The 20,490-nt window shown below is 34.0% G+C and overlaps 1 protein-coding gene across 1 annotated transcript in view; it reads left to right on the top strand.

Moving 5' to 3' along the window:
• LRP1B (LDL receptor related protein 1B) overlaps positions 1–20,490 on the top strand; it is a 1,457,254-nt gene that overhangs the window by 669,710 nt on the left and 767,054 nt on the right. Inside the window, exons 10-11 of the mRNA XM_063085362.1 lie at positions 2,671–2,814; positions 7,119–7,355. Coding sequence (XP_062941432.1) covers positions 2,671–2,814; positions 7,119–7,355 — 381 coding nt within the window. The remainder of the gene's footprint in view (positions 1–2,670; positions 2,815–7,118; positions 7,356–20,490) is intronic.

Raw genomic sequence — 20,490 nt, 5'->3', positions numbered from 1 at the left:
CTTTTTTTTTCTGGGGGGGGGGGAATATCATTTTTGGGAGACAAATTCTAAGTTAGGTGACTGCCTTGCAATATCTGTTCAGTGTTTATTGTAGTTGTTGGGCTCTCCTGACTTAACATCCCAATTGTTCTTTAACACATGCTCATTAAAAAAATACTTTTTTAAAGAAAAGGTTGCAATGTTTCTAAGTGTTTCTCAAAAACCCAAACCAGTTATTTTTCATAATAGTTAGTGATGCTGTCCATCCATACAATTTAGGCTCAATCACATGTAGAATAATTTAACATAAAAAATCAAGACCCTGGGGCAGCTGATTAGTTCAGTACATAGAAGGTAATAACTGCTATAGAGAAAATAAAGTAAGGAGCATAAGGAGTGTCAGGGATGAGGGGAGTTTACAATTTCATATTGTAAAGCCCCATTGAAAAAATGGCATTGAACAAAGTTTTGACGTAATTGGAGGCAGGCACGGGGAAATCTGGGGCAAGAACATTGTGGGTAGAGGAATGAGCAAGCACAAAGGCCCTGAGGAAGGAGGATGCCAAGATTGTTCAAGGGGCAGCAAGGACACCTATGTGTCTGGAGCAGAGTGAAGAAAGGAAAGAAATTTAAGAAGTGAGGTTAGAGAAATGGAGGACCATAACGATAGGACCCTCTATTGTAAAAACGTTTGCTTTTACTTTTAGCGACATGGGGAGTCCTTAGGAAGCATTAAGAGGAGTCTGATGATCTGATTGACATCTTAAAGAACAAACATGGCTACTGTGTTGACAATAGACTGTGGGGGCAGACGGGTGGAAGGTTAGAGTGGATGATATATTGGACCAAGATGGTAGCAGTGAAAGTGGTGAGATGTAGTTAAATTCAGGATATATATATGAAGATAGAGCCAATAAGATTTCTTGAGGGATTGGATGTGAGACATAATAGAAAAGGAGCCAAGGATGATTACAATGTTTCAGCTAGAGCAATTGGAATAACTGAGTTATTTTTGAGATCAGGGAAACTAAATATGGAGCAGATTTGGGGTAAAGATAAAAAGTTCAATTTTAGTAGGTTATTTCAAACATCTGTTATAAATCCGAATGGAGGCAACAAGAGGTATTTGAATATAAAAGTCTGGAGTTCAGGGGGGAAGTTCAGGCTAGAAATATCAATTTAAATATCAACTGGCATATAGATGACCTTTAAAGCCATGACAATGGATGTGAACCCCAGGGAAGTAAATATAGATGGAAAAGAGAAGAGTTCCAAATAATGGCCACTGGGACACTCCAACAATAAGTCAAAGAAAATAGGAGGAATCAAAACATGAGACTGAGGAAAGCTTGTTAAATCCAATTACCATTGGATTTCACAGCAAGAAGCTCATTGGGATCTGACAAGGGCAGTTTCAGAGGTGCAGTGAATATTTGAGTAGAATGGGTTTGGGGGAGACAGAAAGAAAAGGAGTTGTAAAAAATGCTCACAGATAACTTTGAAAAGTGTGGATGTAAATGGGGAGCTGAGAAATGGGTAGCTAGGTGAAGCATTGCTGTGGGAATTCAGGTTAAAAGGAGGGTTTTTTTCAGGATGTAGAAATAATGGCACATTTGCATTTCGCTGGGCATGATCCAGTGGAGAGAACAAAACTGATGAAAGTGAAAACGTGGAGAGTTGCTGATGGGATGAGAGGAGATGTGATCTAGTGTACAAGGGGGTGAGGGTGGAAGATAAAAGTAACCCTTTTGGTGGGGGAAAATACTTAAAAGTGCATTTCACTTAGAAAATGAGATATACAAAAAGAACAAGGCACGAGCTTTAAAAGCACAGTACTTTTATTATTGAAAGAAAACTGCCATAGTAATCATCACAATTTCAACTAAGTGGTGATCTAAAAGAAATATAATTGTAATAATGTATAAAATCTTACTGACCTTATTCCTACTACTTCTTTTTCTCTTTGACCCATCCTTCTTTTTCTCATCCTCTCCATCTGATACTTTTCATGTTTTTTTCTTCCCTAACTCGTGTTCATGAAACATCCTTCTACTCCCCTATTTCCATACATAAACTCAACGTCCACCTTTTGACAATTATGGACATACACCCACACATCCACACACAACACATATTTCCTTTATTGATAGGATTCTCAAAACGACAATGAACTCAAAATTTAAAATTAAAAAAAAAAAAACATTTTCCTCAGCACTTCTCAACAGAGTACAGATAATCACTGAATCACATTCCTTCTAGTTTAAGTGCTCATGTGATGGGTTTTTCAAAGGAAATTCTTTCTTTGCTTACTACCTAACCTGGGATTATTTTTATGTATCTTTTTGTACTTTTTTTTAGAAATTAGTATTTTAAAAAGTACAGTAAGCCCATACCAAAAAATCATGTCACTTTTGTTTTGATTACATGTGAACAGTTTAATTTACTATAAATACATTTATTTCTTAGAATTCTTTTTTAAAATGCAGCCTTAGGAGAATTTTTCGCAAATCCCTCTCTCCTCTCCTATGGGGTTTAAACTTTTTTTCCATTTGATTACGGTACTAAATAGTTGGGTATAGGGAATTTTGCTAAGATTCTCTGTTCCTACCTTGTAAAAGTTTTGACATACTGATGCACATGATTATCTTGTCTTTGGAGAAGTTCAAGAGAGCTGTTTTTCATTTGTTATAGTCAGAAGCCATGCATGTGAAGTGGATCCGTATGGAATGCCAGGGGGATGTTCACACATCTGTCTGCTCAGCAACAGTTACAAAACACGGACCTGTCGCTGCAGGACTGGCTTCAACTTGGGAAGTGATGGCAGGTCATGCAAAAGTACGTTGTTAATATCAAACTTTTTGCCAGAAGCTACCACTCCGGAACAGGATTTTCAGTATTAATTAGCAGCATCAACATCAGTAATAACATGAAAGTTAGGTGAAATGTGCCTGCAATGATATACTGGCCATTCTTCTCAAAATCGGTACTTAGTTTTCTTTGGTGATAATGTGAATGGGAAATGAATCAGCAGAATCACTAAACGTATTGATCTTAGGGAACATACTTACTTTAGGGAAGATTTTTAGGAAGATTATTTTTTAAGTCCCTGAAGAATGTTTTTGGGCTAATGAGCTAGAATCACTGGTTGACCAGATTTTCTCTTATCTGAACTAAGGTGCTGTCCTAGTAATAGGTGTGTTGTTTGGTCCAGCAGAAATCTACTATAGTAATGCTTCACCTTACCCAACATCATAGGGGAGCGAAGTTCGTTTCATAATTTAATTGTCCAGGTAACTGAATATAGCTATATAACTTTGTTTTATTTTTGCAATATGCCAGAATATTTTAATTTTTGCTTATTTAAGTAAGCTGAGAGTTTTTTAAATGACTTTTGTAACTTACTATTTTGCACAAAAATAAGTTAAGGACTTGGCTTGGAGTCTTTGTAATCCATTATATTAGAATGGCTCTGGAAGAAGTGGTGTCCCTGTGGAGACTGTTGGTCTTTAATGGTCCCCCAAATACCATTATTTTTAAAGTTACGGCAACTGCTTTTTACAATGTCCTGTTTGTCTGCTCCTTTGTCATAGAGACAGCTTTTTTTTTTTTTTCTGTCAGTGCTCCTTCTCTGGTCACTATCCTGCATTCTATTCCATTTTCTTGTCATGTGTTTGCTGAGGACTGTGAAATGAGACTACTAAACTTGCTAGAATTTTAAGTCTAAATGATTACAATTAATAATAGTACAGTTTTAAATCAAGAACCCAAAGGGCTTGACTGTAATCAAATACATGCATTTTAGTATAGTTGTGTATATCTTTAGGACAGGGATACGTGCTGAGAAATGTGTTGTTTGGTGATTTCATAGTTGTGCAAACCTCATGGAGTGTCCTTACACAAACCCAGTTGGTAAAGCCTACTACACACCTGGACCATGTGGTATAGCCTATTTCTCCTAGGCTACAAAACTGTATAGCATGTTACTGTACTGAATACTGTAGGCAATTGTAACACAATGATATTTGTCTATCTAAACATAGAAAAGGTACAGTGAAAATACAGTATTAAATCTTATGGGACCACCGTTATATGTGTGGTCCTTTGTTATGCAGCACTTGACTGTACTTTGTATTTTCAATTTACATTTCTGATTTTGTACTAAATGCTGGAAATGTAAAGATACCCGGTCTCATGTTCCTGAGGCCTTCTGGATAATTGAGAGTATTGGGTCTGAAGTCTCAAGGTAAGAAAAGTTGTGTGTGCATGTGTGTATATGCATGTGTGTGTGATTTTTTAAACTGATCTGGTTGCCACTTGGGAAGTGATAGCGTGTTATGTAAAAGTACAATCACACACATATGTTCATACCTACAAACACACGCTTGGTGAAACATGTAAGATCAGAGTAACATGTGTGTGATTCAGTCATCCCTAATACAAAAAAGAGGGCAATTGCTCATTTTCATATTTCAGACTTGAGCTAGTACATCTGATTTTACATACTTAAATGATAACAAGAACCCTGGCTATATGAGTGTCTGTGAAATGTAGTTTTTAGTTTTGAATTGTGTATAATACAAGAAACTTTCAGGTAGGTATTGAAGAATGTCTAAGAAAATGACCAAAGAAAACAATGAAAAAATAGTTACTATTCTTATTTAAAACATACATACATATACATTCAGATATACACACACATTTATAATAAATCAATGAAGTAGCAGGTTTACCAATTACCAATTAAAACACTCATTAGAAATAAGAACAAATATTAGCAAGATTGGGTATGGTGAAACCAGCATTCTTATGCATTGCTAATAGAATCAGAAATTGATAGCAGTATTGGAAAGACATTTGGTAATATATACAACAGCCACAAAACTAATAACATCATTTGACAAGTTATCCTGCTTTTAATTAAGGAAATTCACTGTAAATATATTTATAATAACAAAAACTCAGAAACAATCTAAATATCCAACAATAGATATGTAGCTGACCATGTTATATTGCCTCTCTAGTAGCAAATATTATGCTGCCATAGGAAAAAAAATATTTTTAAAGACTTCAATGACCTGAAAAATGTCATTAAATTTAAAAAATGAGTATGTTAAGATCACAATTTTTGAAAAATCAAAAGTACATATACATACAATGTTGGCAGGAAATACTAAGAAATGTTAACAATTTTCAAAGAAGTCAGTACTACTTTTAAATCATTTAAAATATTATTTTAAAAGAATACACCCTTGAAATCAAGTAGACATGGGGAGGCTATGAGGGCAATGCGGAGAGTCATTACTCTTTACCCTGTAATTCCATCTAAGAAAATGCGTAAAAGGTTAGGTTGAAAAAAAATACGCTTATATTGGTATTATTATAATGAAAACATAAAACCAATCAGAAAAATGGCTTAGTAAATTATCATATATCAAACAGGAACAATGTAAAGCTTAAAATAATTGATAACATAGAAAATAATTTTGATACTAAGATTAAACAACAAAAGCAGAACATATCATTGTGTCCTCTTTTACGTGAGTAAATATGCATTATAAAAATAGCTAGATAAGTTAAATTTGAAATAGTCATACAAAGAAATGCTATACAGAAATGAAAATGAACTATGACTATGACAAGCATGGTTGAATATCAAGAATATAATAAGAATAAAATTAATCCACAGAGTTCACAGATGCCATTCAAACATACAAAATTTAAAAATCTGCTGTTGGCAAATACACTATATATGTGCCAAAACTCTTCTTAAAAATATGCAATAAACACAACAATCAGGATACTGGATATCTCCGAAATGGATGAAGGTAGGTCTGGGGCACATACATATCTTTCAATGTACTGGCAATATTCTGGAGATCTGTGCTAGGTACCTGGGATTTGTTTGATTTTTATTCTTTATATGTTAAAGTATGTTATTAAAATATGTTATTAAAACATATTTTAATATATTAATAAATTAATATATTTCTTTAAATATATTCAGTATTCAGTAACACTAATTTTAAAAAGAAAAATGAAAGAAAGGAAATATATAAAATGTTAATGTAGTTTGTGCTCAGGGGGTTAGTTTGATAAGAAACTGCTTATTTTTTTCTTTTATTGTTTCCCAAATTTTCTACAATATAATTATTTTGCTTTATCAAGAATCTCAATTATTGTTATCTAAATACAGCTGAATCTTTTGTATCCTCAGTTTTATTACTAAGTCTATGTTTTCCATTTCATATAAAGTAAATATTTTTAAATTATATAGAATAAACCAGGCATGAGATTTCCTAGTTTCCAAACCCTTGATCTTGGTGTTATCAACATTGCATTCTAACCAACTGAGCTAACCGGCCTATATTTTCATATAGAAATCTACAAGAGTCAATTCATCCTGTAGAAAAAGCTACTTTGATTCTGGCATTTTCAACTCAGGAAACAGTTTTTTGTTTGGGGTTTTTGTTTTTGTTTTTTGTTTTATTTTTGATAAGGCCTGTATTGTACATCAGAGTTACAGCAGACAGCATCAGCCTTTAACATTCTAATTAAGATGTGAAAAAAAGTCGTGCTATAACTGGCATTTGATTTTATTTCTTTAAAGAATAGGACATATGTTTGGGCAACTGTAATATATTCACATGCAAGTTAGTGATACTGTATGATTCTTTTTGTTTGACTCTGGCAGTCTGTAGATACACACTGTGGAGTGGTGTGTCTTAAATGTTCTGAAGTTTTTAGCATTGTCAAAAATAATGAATGCTACAGTTAGTATCTAAAGAAAGTGTTAGATTGTAATAAATTATAAAATTAAATGTGCTGGATGTTTTAATAAATGTCCATTTTGCAAATTTCAAGTTATCCAATGATCTGTCATGTTTTTGCTATACAGACAATTACAGACAGAAGAATAATTAACTAAATATAACCCATTCACAGAAGTAATTTCTTTAATTAAAGTAATGTAACTAGCTGGCCTTCCTGCATCAAGATACATTTGGCATATTTTAGAGTTTAATTTTTAGTATTGAATTTTAAAAACGCTAATTGTGCCAGTTAATTAAACAGTGGCATTATGCAGTGTAAAGAAGATTAGGCAGCATCAGTTGTTTATGTTTGCAATCTTTCTTTTGCAGGACCAAAGAATGAGTTGTTCCTCTTTTATGGGAAAGGACGCCCAGGAATTGTTAGAGGAATGGACTTGAATACCAAGATAGCTGATGAGTACATGATCCCCATAGAAAATCTGGTAAACCCTCGTGCTTTAGATTTCCACGCAGAAACCAATTACATCTACTTTGCTGACACCACCAGTTTCCTAATTGGCCGGCAGAAGATAGATGGAACAGAGCGAGAAACCATTCTGAAAGATGGTAAGTAACACTGTATGACATTAACATCAAACTGCCCAGCGATAAAGCATTTTAAAATGATAAATCTGGTGTATGTCAGACTAGCTTTAACCAGAACCCAAGTTATTCCTGGCTTAAAAATATTTGTTAATTTTATTTCTTCAGTAACATTATTTTCCATGTTTTTCACATATAACTGTATTAAAGCCTTCATTGTATAGTTGATCTTGCAATTGTCCACTACATTTACTATATGAATTAAATTGATCTATTACCCACCTTCTGAGAAAATGTAGGTTTATAATGATATTTTTACAGTGCTATATGATAGAGCATAAGATTTAACAGGAATTGGAGACTTCTATAATATTTGGTTCTCATCAGGATACTGGTCATGTCACTCAAAGTGATACTGGTCATGTCACTCAAAGTGAATTAAAAATATCAATGACCCTATTGTTATCACAATTATTGCATATTGTTTCTTAATTTTCAAGTCATTAAAACGGAATTTTCTAGAGTTGTCCTTGAAATATCAATATCTCCATAGAAACTTCAATTATTTATACCTATTTTTATTTATAGATACGTATATGAAGTTATATGCATGCAAAAATATATACATATACTTTATTAAAATTGGTGCATTTCATAAATTATTTGGCTTAGGAACAACCAATCAAGTAACAGAAGAATGTAACTTTGGTATAATTAAAAAAAAATCTTTAATGATCAAGCAAACCAGATCTGTGACTGGCTGCCTGCCATGTTTAGGCATGTTAATTAGAACCTCAGTTTCTTCATGTATAAAGTCTGCTTACATCTTAAATATTTTAGAAATCAATGATTAAAGGAACATTAATTGTGTGTTTATTACATGGAGGACACTGTGCTAGCTATCTTAGGTGATAAAAGGAATTTTAGGAAATGGCTACTGCCTTCAAGAAGATCAAAATTTACCTTTGAGGTTATAACACACAAAAATGTAAAGGCATTGTTAACATTTAATTAATAAATTCAAAGCTGTCCCAAAGAAATATATGATTGATAGAGAATACCCATGTATTGGGAATCTACAGGGAGAAAGAGATATTTTATGTGGGTATTACTCAGAGAACTCTTTGTGCAGGAGGTGGTGTTTGGGCTATATCTTAAAGGAAGAATGTTAAAAATGTTCAAGAAGGAGAGGAGGACATTTCTGCAACCAGCAATTCCGTGGGGGTGGAGGGAAAGGGAACACAGTCTCCAGAAAAAGGATGTGGACAACCTAAATGGATCACTTTTGGAGCTTTTGTTTGCTGATAATAGTGACAGAGGAGATGTGGAAAGTGAACAGTGTTAAAATAAAAGATCTTGATGGAAAATGAAATGAATGTGAGAGGAAAGGGTTTAGATAAAACCCTGAGGGAATAAGAGACAGGAAATGCTTTTGAGTCAAAGAATAAGGTGAATGAAGTGGTATTCTAGGAGGATCAATCTGGTGGTGGGTGCAGAAAGAATCAGAGAGAAGAAGGAGAGAAATTAAAAACAGAGAGATGGACGAAAATTATTTACATCATGAGTGGTAATGAATGGTGGTATCTCCTATCTTTTAGAGGGAATGAGGAGAGTGTGAGAAAATCATTCATTCAACTCAGCTTTACTTTAAATCAAACCATTGATGTTAAAAAGTACATTCTCCATGACTGGCAAATGAAGTGCCAAAATGAAAAATATCCCTGTTTTTGTCTTATTTTTTTATAGTTCACAGATTAAGGAAATATAAATCCACCATGATTTTACATTCTCACAAAGTGTCTAATTAAAGTTAAGATTTTTGCTTCAACTTGGATGCAGCAGAGACTGTCTGCTTACTTTTCTCTGTAATGTGGTAGCAGATGATAGGGACTTGGCAATTTTAGTACAGTGGACTTGCACAGTCTCTCTATACAGATACATTTTTAGAAGGTTCTGTTTTTGACCCAGATACTTTTGAGAGGGACTAAACTGTAATACAGAGGTTTCTTGGTTTCCTTTCAAAAATGTCAGTGCCCGTGCTATGACTGAATGTTCCAACTAATAATCTTAATTTTGATAACAATGTATTATCAGTGACACTGTAGATTCTTTGCATTCCACCACAGCAAGATAGATCAACTCTAATAGGCATGTGATTGCCAGGCATATCTGTACAGTGCTGCTTTGGCGATATGAAGGTTATGAGAACATTTTGCTGATTTTCACACCTGACATATATTTAACATTTTGATATTTCTGTGCAAAGGATAGCTTAATGTCTTTTTATCAATTTGTGTTTCTTCTTTCCATTAAGGAGAATAATAATACACACTACAATACAAAATTAAAATGTCAAAACAGAAGCTTACATTTGGCAAATGACAACTTGTGGTTCCTGAAACCCGAAAAAATTAAAATATATGTGTATTCAGTTATTTAGCTAGAGTGTCTACCATCTAACCTGAAGACTGAGAGGCAATGCCAAGCTTGCAAAGTGAAGTTGTAATCTTCGTAGGAATTCTGAGTCTTAGATAAATTTGTATAGTTTGAAGTACAAGTCTATGAAGATTTTGCTGTTAATAAATAAAAGATAAATATTTTGGACATCTTCTCAGATCTTTAAACTCAGATCTTTTCTATAAAGAAAGGCAACTACAATAGCATTTCCAATAATGATCCATTTTCATTTATTCTTTAATTTTTATTTCTAGAAGTTTATTGAAAACCTCCTAAATGTGGCATATCCCATCAACTTTGTAAAATCTTGGGGGCTAAAGCAGTTGTTAAATTAATGAGAAAGAAAAAAATTACATATCTCAATTATTACTGAAAATATTGTAAAATGAAACATATCACTGATTTAATAAAAATAGACTTCTGTAAGAACAAAATATTTTCAAATGTGTATTTTTTCCCCTTCCTAGAATTTTTGACAAAATTTTGAAAAGTTCATACCTCTTTTTTAAAAAAATTAATTGCTTGACTTATTTATTTGTCTGGTCAATAAATATTAAGCAAATGCCTTCTCTGGGCCAGGTGCTGTCCCAGGTGATGGGAATGCTGCAATAAAGAGGACAAAGCTTCATGTTTAACTTACATCAAAGCAGTGGGAAGTAGATAATAAACAAGTAAACACACAAATGAATAAGACAGTGATAAGTGCTATAAAGAAAATAAGGCAGGGTACCACAGCAGACAGTAAAAAGGTATCAGTAGGAGGCAAAATAAAATTAAATGGTCAATAATAAACATTGAACTTTCAGAAGGAGAGAACAGACCTATAGTTACTAGAGGTGGGAAAGGGGGAGGGAGGAGGTATAGGGAGTAATTGGGTAAGGGACAGAAAAAGTAATTACGATTTGTAATGATAAACATGTTAATAATATTGATTTGATTATCCCATACTGTACACAAATACTGATAGTCAACTCTGTACCCCACAATATGCATAAATAAAAATAATTAAAAAAGAAAAGAATAAAATAAAATAAAATGGTCAGAGAATTTAAATTAGCCATTCTTGCCTGGCATAATTGTCATTTTCTCTAAAAGAACAAGATAGATGCTTTTTAAAAGATCGAATTCATTTTTATCTTCTTGGGTGTCTTGTCCAAGATTCATTTTTACTGAAGCAGGAATTATAGTTTTGGCAGAAAATAAAAAATATATAAAAATGGTAACTTACTATTAAATTTATTGTTGAATGTGTTCCATTAGTGCAGTACGTGTTTTTAAACTGTATGAATTTATTGTACTCAAATTCATATATCCATATAGAGGACATGTTAAAATAATCTTTCATATTGTTTCATATCTTTAAGTATTAAAAAAATTCAAAGCATTTTTCCTGGGTTTGAAAGTTATTAATGCCTGCAGCTATAACAGAAAAAACATAGTTTCAACAAATGCCATAATTAAACTGGGACTTGAGATCACCATTTTATATAACATGTAGGCTTTCTTTACCAAATTTTTTTTTCAAAATAGACATATAGGGGTAACATGGGTGGAAGAGAGTGATAACATTTGCAAATATAAGATCTATATGACTACAATTCTTCCGAACTGTGATTTTTATAATTTCAAATAAAATGTGTGCCCATGAATAAACAAATTGACCTTTATTATAATTAAATGCAAGTTTGGACAAAAAAAATATTTTATCATCTAGATGTGTTTTCCTAGTTTTAGACTGTAGCACCTTGTTTTGTGATGGTAAAATCAATGAGTGCAATAATAGTTAACATTGGATGAGTAGTTACTTTGTCAGGATCGCTCATCTTACATTCATTACCCCATTTAATCCACTCAGCAACTCCCTGAGGTCGGTATTATTCTTAGCTCCATTTTACAGATTGTAAATTGAGATTCAGCAAGATGAAGTGTTTTATCAAAGTCACATATCAGGTAAATGATACAGCTTGTCAAGATCCATAAAATCTGAGATTTTTTTACTCTTACAAGCTAAACAGTTAGCTTGTTACACTGTTGTGGATGCAGCAGAAGACATAAAACTTCTGAGACAAAAGAGTTTATTACTAAGATCAATAGCAATAGTCAGGATCTTGAGCCCCATTCCCCAGAGGACAACACAAAGGTGACATCTGCACACATAGCGGGCCATGTTACAGGAGAGTCATCTGGAGCATACAAAACCCCATTTTTTTTGTTCTTACAGTAAGCATGCATGTTCATTGCTCCAGAGGGAGTTGCTTTCTCTACCTTCTAGGACTATAAGTAAACCTGCCCTTTGCTTCAGAGAGAGACATAATCACTACATTCCAAAGATTATTAACATCCTCGAAAAGAGTCTGGAACAAAGGCACTTAGTTTCTCTGCTCTCAAGATGAACAGAAATGTGAAAGAACCATAGAAAATTGTCTCTCAACAATCCTGGAATGCAAATACATGTATTTGCACGAGCTCTGATTTTAGAGCCCTGTGGTAGGCTGAACAACAGCCCCAAAAGATACTCGTTTAGCAAAGGGGATTTGCAGATGTAATTGAGTAAAGGATTTTTTTTTCCTTGTTATAGTTACTAACTGGAAAAGGTTAAGGATCTTGAGATAAGGAAGTGAGGAAATTATCTTGGATTATCCAGGTGGTCCCTAAAGGTAATCACAAAGGACTTTATAAGAGGGAGGCAAGAAGGATAAATGGGGAAGTAGAAGTCTGACTATAGAAGAGGTTAGAGTGATGCGAGCAAAAGGTAATAAACCAAGGAATGCAGGTGGCTTCCAGAAGCTAGAAAAGTCAAGGAAATGGATTCTTCTCTAGAGTCTGCAGAAGGAACCAGCTCTGCCAACCCCTTGACTTCAGCCCAGTGAGACCAATTCTGGATTACTGACCCTTAGAACTGTAAAAAATAAATTTGTGTTCTTTTAAGCCATCATGTTTGTGGCGATTTGTTACAGCAGCCATAGAAAACGAACACTGAGCCTGTGCTCTTAATCACTTTGCTATACTGACCTTGTGTATTTCTTATGGTGGGTTCTACTTGATTGAGATATGGAGTAGACACACGTTTCTACACCTCAGCATCTTCCTTTCACAAAGTTAAAGAATAATAAATAACTTTGGATAGGATCCAAGTTAGGCTCTCTTTTATGATATTATGAAGAGAAGTGTAGCCAGGAAGTAAGGGAATCAATCTCTCCCTGCCAAATATATTCTCCAGTTGACATGTTTAAGGATAATCTGTTGACATGCTATCAAAGGGTAGTGCTATATTTATGAGATTGCTTGTCTAGCATCTGAAGGGTCAAGCCCTATTCGTCAGCTCCAGCACCTATTCCCATCCCCAGCATCTCCATACTCCCCCTTTGAAGTTTAGAATGCAGCAGTTCCCCCAAGTTTATGCTAAAATATATGGTATCATATCGAGCCAGTAAACTATTTGATGATTCGTCATTCTGTTACTTAGAACTTCCACTACCAACACACACACATACACACACAGACACACACACACGCACGCACACAGATACACTACTGTCAGCTTAAGATCCACTTCAGAACTCCAGAAATAGTTCCAGGCCTCTTCTCTAATCAACCCTAGAGCAGACACATACTACAGATTGTAGGATGTAATCTGTACCCTAATGGCACTGATCGTATAGTAAGATTATCATTTTCTGTAGCTAGAAATCACCTCTTATCCTTGGATTTCAAAGAACTTCACCATTGTTTAACTCTAGGAATTTCTAGTGTCTCATAAAGATTCAACTTCACAGTGATGAAACAAACATGCTGAGATAACACTAATGAATTATGTTACGAAGTTCCTAACATGAATTTTAAGTAGCGAAAATGCTTCACAGAACATTTTCAAATTAAGAACAAGCTTTTACTCTCTGCTATTAGACTTCAGGTGAATATCAATCTTATTTTTCTGCCTTTAACTCTGAACTTTCTCATATAGAAAAGCACTAAGACTCTAAGAGATGTACACTCTAACAAACTATTAAAGGAAATAATGAATGCATTTGTTAGTCATGTGGTATTTCCTAATAAAAACCACTTAGAAGAGATTTGAAAGCATTCACAACTCTTGAGAATCTAAGGGATATTGTTTTCTCACTGAGTAGCAAGAATATAGCCTGTTTGCACATACTGACTTTTGTTGACTATGAATAAGGTATGTTCCTGGAATTTATGAGATTTGAGTCCTGCAAACAGTATTCCGTTTCATTTTTAGTTTATAAATGTATATTTCTCATTATTTTTTATGTTTCTCAAGAAGCAGATGAAATATTTGAAAAATAATTTAAACCAATATATGTGTTTTTGTCTGCAAAGTATACATGTGTACGAGAAGATTGAATTCTGGGTTCTAAAAGATATTAAGTCATGAAAAGATGAAACTGGCTATGGTTGCTAACTGGTTTTAGTAAACATGGAAGACAAGACATCTTTTCCCTTATTTATTTCCTCGAATGTAGGCATACGTACACATGCATAAATACTGACAAACACACAGCACACACACATGCATACATATGTGTGTGCATGCTCAAAAGTGCTCTAGAAGTTTATTTAACAAAGTCTACTATTTTATAAATGTTAGATTGCTGGTAAGGTCAAAAGAGAGAATGTGAAAATACCTGATAATCTCCAAAGTACCACAGAGCTATTATAATATTTATATATTATGATCAGTAGAATTTTTTTACGTACTTTAGGTAAGTGATCAGTTAAAATAGAAGAAATATGTTTAATCTCGTAACTTAATTATTCTTAGCATTATGTAGTTCTTTTTGTTACTTTGGAAATCACTTGGGAACTCTTCATTAATTTAGGACTACAATTATGAACATTAACTATAGTTGTACTGTTGCTTAGGGCAATTAATACAAATTTCTGATAAGAATAAGTCTGATAAATCAGTCTTGGCTGACTTTACTTTGGAGAGTCCAAAGTAAGAAACACTAGCTCAGATGGTGGAACTGGATAATATCCATAATGCAAGGTAAGGAAGTTCCATGAAATGAGTCATTATGAGAGAATTTTAGGGGGTGGTAATAGTCATTCCCTGCATAACCATATGTGGAGAAATGTGACTCCAACATATCTAAAGTATCACTTCATTTTTGCCTCTCATTGACCTTCAAAATTTATTCAGTAGAGTAATTCTTCATACTGCAGATCAAAACCTGGTCAAATCCCGATCCTTTCTGTTCACAAATAGGCAACAGACAAACCTGTCAGTCACTTTAAATCAGAAACACAATCTCTACTTGGTAATTAGAATGCCTAATCCTCTATATATACATATATATCAAAATTCTAAATTCAGTGCATCATCAAAGCTTCCCTGATTCCCACTTGTGTTGTCGTCTGTCTAGAAGCTTAGAAAAGAAAGGAGGGCATATTTGGTTTCTTCTCTGTTTCTCTACCCTGAATTTATTTTCCTCACTTCTCCCAACCCCTGACCCCAGCTTGTGAGTTAGTTTCTGATGCCCACTCACATCTCAGCATTGGTGGGAATAGGAAAGATTGGTAAGGAGTGGTAAGGAGATAAGGTCTTATCTGAACTAGTCCCATTGTAAACTGACCTCTTTGTGAACCTGGTAAATCTTTAAAATTGACTCTCTTAGGGCGTGTGTGTGTGTGTGTGTGTGTGTGTGTGTGCGCGCGCGCGCGCTCATACAATCTTTCTAGAGGTTTTCTGTTGTATCTCTCTAATTTCATTTCCCTTGGCCAAGTTGCATGAAATTCTATGCTTGTGACTTTGCATCCCTGAATGTTTATCCTCTTCTTGCTTGAGTCTCTGTAACCCAGCTTGATGCATTAGACTGAAGACAGAATTCTGTCCTGTGTGGTACACATTTGGTGCCCAAAATTATTTGTGAACCTTTTGTTCCAATAAACTCTGGGAATGCAGATATAGTGCAAATCAGCCAACACTATCCTGCCAGTAGAATTCACTTTAGCTTTGAGCCAGGTGTAAGGCATTCTGACGTCCGAGTCATGTATTTGGGAAAAAAACAAAACAAAACAAAACAAAAACCAGCGATAGAAAACTCAGTTCAAAGCTGTCTTAGAGGTACCATTCAAGCTCCATCACTAGAGTTGAGGTGAAAAGTATCTCTACATCCTCTCTTTCCTATCTTGAAGATTCAGATAAGTAAAACTTATGCCTGGAGTAAAAGCTCGTTTTTTTTCTGTCAGTTTATTAGTGTGGAGGGTTTGTTCAATCAAGTAATTGTGCTGGGTTTGAATTTTGTTTTTGTTATAGTTACCGTTGGTGAACCAAAGCTTTTAGATCCTTCCAGTGGTGGTCGGATGCTACCTTGTACTTAATGTGGGACCAGGAATATGCTTGCTCATCCCTTAGCTTCCAGTAGTCCCTGCATGGCTACCCCACTGAAGGGTCTCTCTGCTCACTCTTGTCCTTCCCCCAGTGGTAGACTGCTGTGACTTGTTACTAAGTGGCAGGTTCATGGTGGGTGGGTGCAAAAGGGGTTATCCATTCCCTTGTTCCAATTTTGGTCTTAGGTCCTGTGTATTTGGGTTTTGAAGGTGGGTCTCCCCACAGTAGCTAAACTTTGCCTTGTATCTGTGGGTGGTCTTGGGCATGAGATAATCTTCTTCCCAACCCCCAGGGTGGCCAACATTTGCTTTTTGCATCAATCCAGAATTCTGGGTCCAAGCAGCTTTTCTACCCCTCCTACAGGGTCAGACAGCTTTTGTTCCTACGCTTCCCTCAGCATCAGTGTACCTTTGTCTGGGACCAGTGACAGTAATTTCTTACTTTTCTCCAAGCAAAAGAATAGTGTTGTATGTTATGAGTAACAAGCCTGTGGTGGGACCAGAGGAGTTTCCTGCTCTTCCCTCAATGGCATCTTATCGTTGCAGCTTACTTGACCATTGGGGGAAAGAAGGTTTCCTACCCCATTTCTAGTGGCAGATGATTTTTGTTTCTATACCTCCTTCACAGAATTATTGTCTTGCTTTTGGGAGTGGAAAGGTCTTCTTTCCCTTCCCAAGTCATTTAAAAGTTTTCCTTTGTATGAAAGAAAAGTCTGGGAGATTGGGTCGTGTTTCATGTCTGTAAGCCACTCTGAGGTCTCTCTCAGGTTTCCTGTTCTGCCTTCATTCTTTCTTTTGTGAACTCAGGGAAGGAATCCTTTGTGTCTGGGTTTCCTGGGGGACTCGTAACACTCACATCAAACCACACTCTGTTTTAAGAATTCTTTACCATTTTTGCTTTTTTAACAATCTGCTTTTATGGTAGTTGCCTCTTCCTCCTGTACGCTGTTCAAGGAACAACACTTGCTGTGTCCTGTCTTTTCCTGAAAAAGGCTTGTCACACTTTGAATTTCACTTCATTTTGTTGTCTTGGGATCTCAGTTTTTGATTGGTCTCAAGAAATGTTGTGATCTTGTAGACTATTGGGCTTTCTCTTATTTTTATTTATTTCAATATTATTTTGTGACTTTCTGAATCTTAAGCAAAGCTGAACTCCAAATGTTTATAATTCATTAATGCAAATAGGAATTTGAAGAGTAAGACTGAAGTATTTTTAATAACTGTACTGGAATCAATTTAAAAAATAGTCAAGTACTTCTGTGAATATATGTGAATCCCTTGTGATGCTTTTAAACATCCACAGTTTATATACAAAGACATTTTACCTGATGCAAAAAGATTTGTTTTTCTGCTTTCAACAAGCTCATTTTGTATTATTTTTTAACCAAAAAAAATAAAAGTACCAATAAGATTTTTCACTTAACAAAAAGAAAAATTCATTTATGCATTACATTATCTGAAAAAAATTTTTGTTATATAAAGAGCTGGTGCAGGATGATATGATTAAGGGTTATCTAAAAGTATGCTCTTTATTAATTCCTAAGATTTCCATTCATTTTCCTACAAAAGATTATTTAATTGCTGAATATCCACCAGGTAGTAGCCAAGATGTTTATCTGAAAATATAAGGTTGTCGTTCTCAAAGAGTGTGTAGTCTAGTTGGATACATCCGTCAGATAGCAAATGAGGCAAAGGACTAATTACAAAGAAGGCTAAGCAAATAAATCAACTTACCTTTGCACTCCATATCCATAAAAATTACTGAAAAAGATATTTTTAACAATATAAGTTGATAACAACACTGGAAATTGAAAAGTGTACCATCAGTTATCAGAAATAATGAGGATTTCATGTTTAGAATAGAGATTGGACCAGACTAACAAGAGCACCAGAAACCATACCCTAAAACACCACAGGTGTAAATTTGAAATATAAGTGTTGAAAAAGAGAAGCATCATTGTCCTAACAAAAATGGAAAGAGACGAAAAAAGGACCTTAAGGCAATCTTTAAAGCAATTTAATAATTAACTGCACTTAAAATAATGAGTCCAGTTCAATTCTCCCTCCCCCACCCCACACACTTTAATTATACCCCTAGAAGCACACACAAAGAATTGAATTGGAATAATTGTCTATTCGTGAGAGAGAAAAAAAAAAAAACGAAGTGAAAGTTTTACCTCAAATATTACACACAAAAAAAGCCTACAGAACACAAAAAATATAAAATTTAGAAAATATGCTTTTTATGGTGAGCTTTTTTTTTTCTTACTTTAAAAAAATTGTGACTAGTTATACTACAAGTTGCCTCTTATAGCTTCACAAACACCTGTCTGCTGTCAGTCATGCCTTGACCAGCTATTACAAAATAGTTTCAGGATCATTTTGTTTGTTTGTTTTGTAAACTACACGTACTTAATTATTTTGTCAAGTCCTATATAGCATTTTTCTTTAAGACTAAGTAGAGGATTATAAAGTTTAGATGAAGCAAAAGGGAAGCATCAGATTTTGTCTCATAATTAGGTCTCCTTTTTAATTTTAAAGGTAAGATATTGAATCAAAAAGTGTAAAGACTAAGTAGAAAATTAAAATAATTGAAATTGTCAATCTGAAGTAACTAAGTAATGTTCGTCAGTTCTGTAATTTGATGAAGTTCTTATAATTTTTATTTCCTTATAAAATATATGTGTGTGTGACATATATACAATATACTGTTATCTATACCTTCTCCAAGAAAACAGTAATTATTTTTACACATTTCATGATCTCAACACAGAAATTCTCAACACAGAATTATATGTTAAACCAATTTAAATCAAATCTGATTGACAAGATATTTATTGTTATGTAACAATAGTATTTCCTAAGCTCCTAGTATGTACCAGATATTTTATTTAATTTTATTTCTCTCTCTTTCTTTTTTTTTTTTTTACCAGATATTTTATATAAATTATTCAGAATCTTCCTTGAATGTAGGAATTTGTTTTTTTGCTCAAGTTAGGAACGTAGGTCTTATAGGAGTTAAGGAATATTCTTTTATAATTCAATTCGTTGCACGCTATGCTGAGGTTCGAACTTGCTTGTCTGATCTCAGAACTCCCAAGTGCCATGATCTTTCTAACATGCCATAATACCTTCCCTAGTCATCCTGTTCATAAATTAGCATAGGGTGGGGGTGATCACAAAAGAGCTGATTATAGAAATTTGAAAATGTAAATGTCCTTAAAGATCACCTCACATAGTGCAGAGGTTAAATGGGCAGGTGTGGGAGTCAAAATGTCCATTGAATTCTGTCCCATAACTTATCAATTTATTAGCTGTGTAAACTTTAGTAGATTATGTAACCTCCCCAAGCTTTGAATTCTACATCTGTAAAATAGGGATAATAATTGTTCTCGGTTGCTCTGAGGATTAATAGACATCATGTTTGTAAAGCATTTAGTACATGGTAGGTACATAAAGAAATGGCTGGAATATATATATATTTTTGAAATATATATATTTATGGAATATATATATGTGTGTGTGTGTGTGTGTGTGTGTATATATATATATGTTTGCAATAAGAAGATAAATGAATCCAGAAAGGATATACCATTTGCCAAAGGCCTAATGGGTAATTAGCAATAGAGTTGTAACTAATATTCCCAACTTCCAATTATATTTCTGTAATCTTTCCACTATTTAGTATATTAGGCCATCATTTCTAAAATAAGTAAGTTCTACAATAATTATGTTCTGAAATTACTGTGAAGTTCAAGTTAATTTGAACATTTAAATAGATGGAGAAAAAGCACCTTTCCTAGGAAATATTTCACCTTTTTGTTAGAAGTACCGAGGACTATAATCCAGATGAGATATTATTTAAAACAAAACAAAACAAAACAAAACTGTGATCTAGAAAGATATATATATCAAGCAAATTGCTTCAAACTATGAATAACCTAGTTATCAAAAGACAAATTGACTTATTAAACAACTCTTAAGAATTTTATTGGAATAGTAGATCATTTGCTATATCACTGATATTGAATTTTCTACCTGTACAATCTCAGAGATTTTTTTTTCCTTTACTCTTTGAAGAGTTGCTGTCCTGTGGTAGTAGAATATTAATTATTCTTTATTGGATACAATTTACCTGTCATTACATTACTGACATTCCAAATTTCCTAGTACATTCAATATGATAATGGTAAGGAAGGAAAATATTTTATTTTTTATCAACTTTTTCCATTGCATAGTACTTTTTGAATAGTAATATTGCAGTAATATGCAGGGTGTTTATCTAACTGAAAAAATTCTCCAAATTTTGCTTTTGATGCTTTTGAGGGTAGCAATGGCATATGTCAAA

The sequence above is a fragment of the Cynocephalus volans genome, chromosome 1, assembly GCF_027409185.1.
Source record: "Cynocephalus volans isolate mCynVol1 chromosome 1, mCynVol1.pri, whole genome shotgun sequence".
Lineage (NCBI taxonomy): Eukaryota > Metazoa > Chordata > Mammalia > Dermoptera > Cynocephalidae > Cynocephalus > Cynocephalus volans.
The sequence above is the reverse complement of the archived record's forward strand: the minus strand, read 5'-3'. Positions and strand labels throughout refer to the sequence as shown.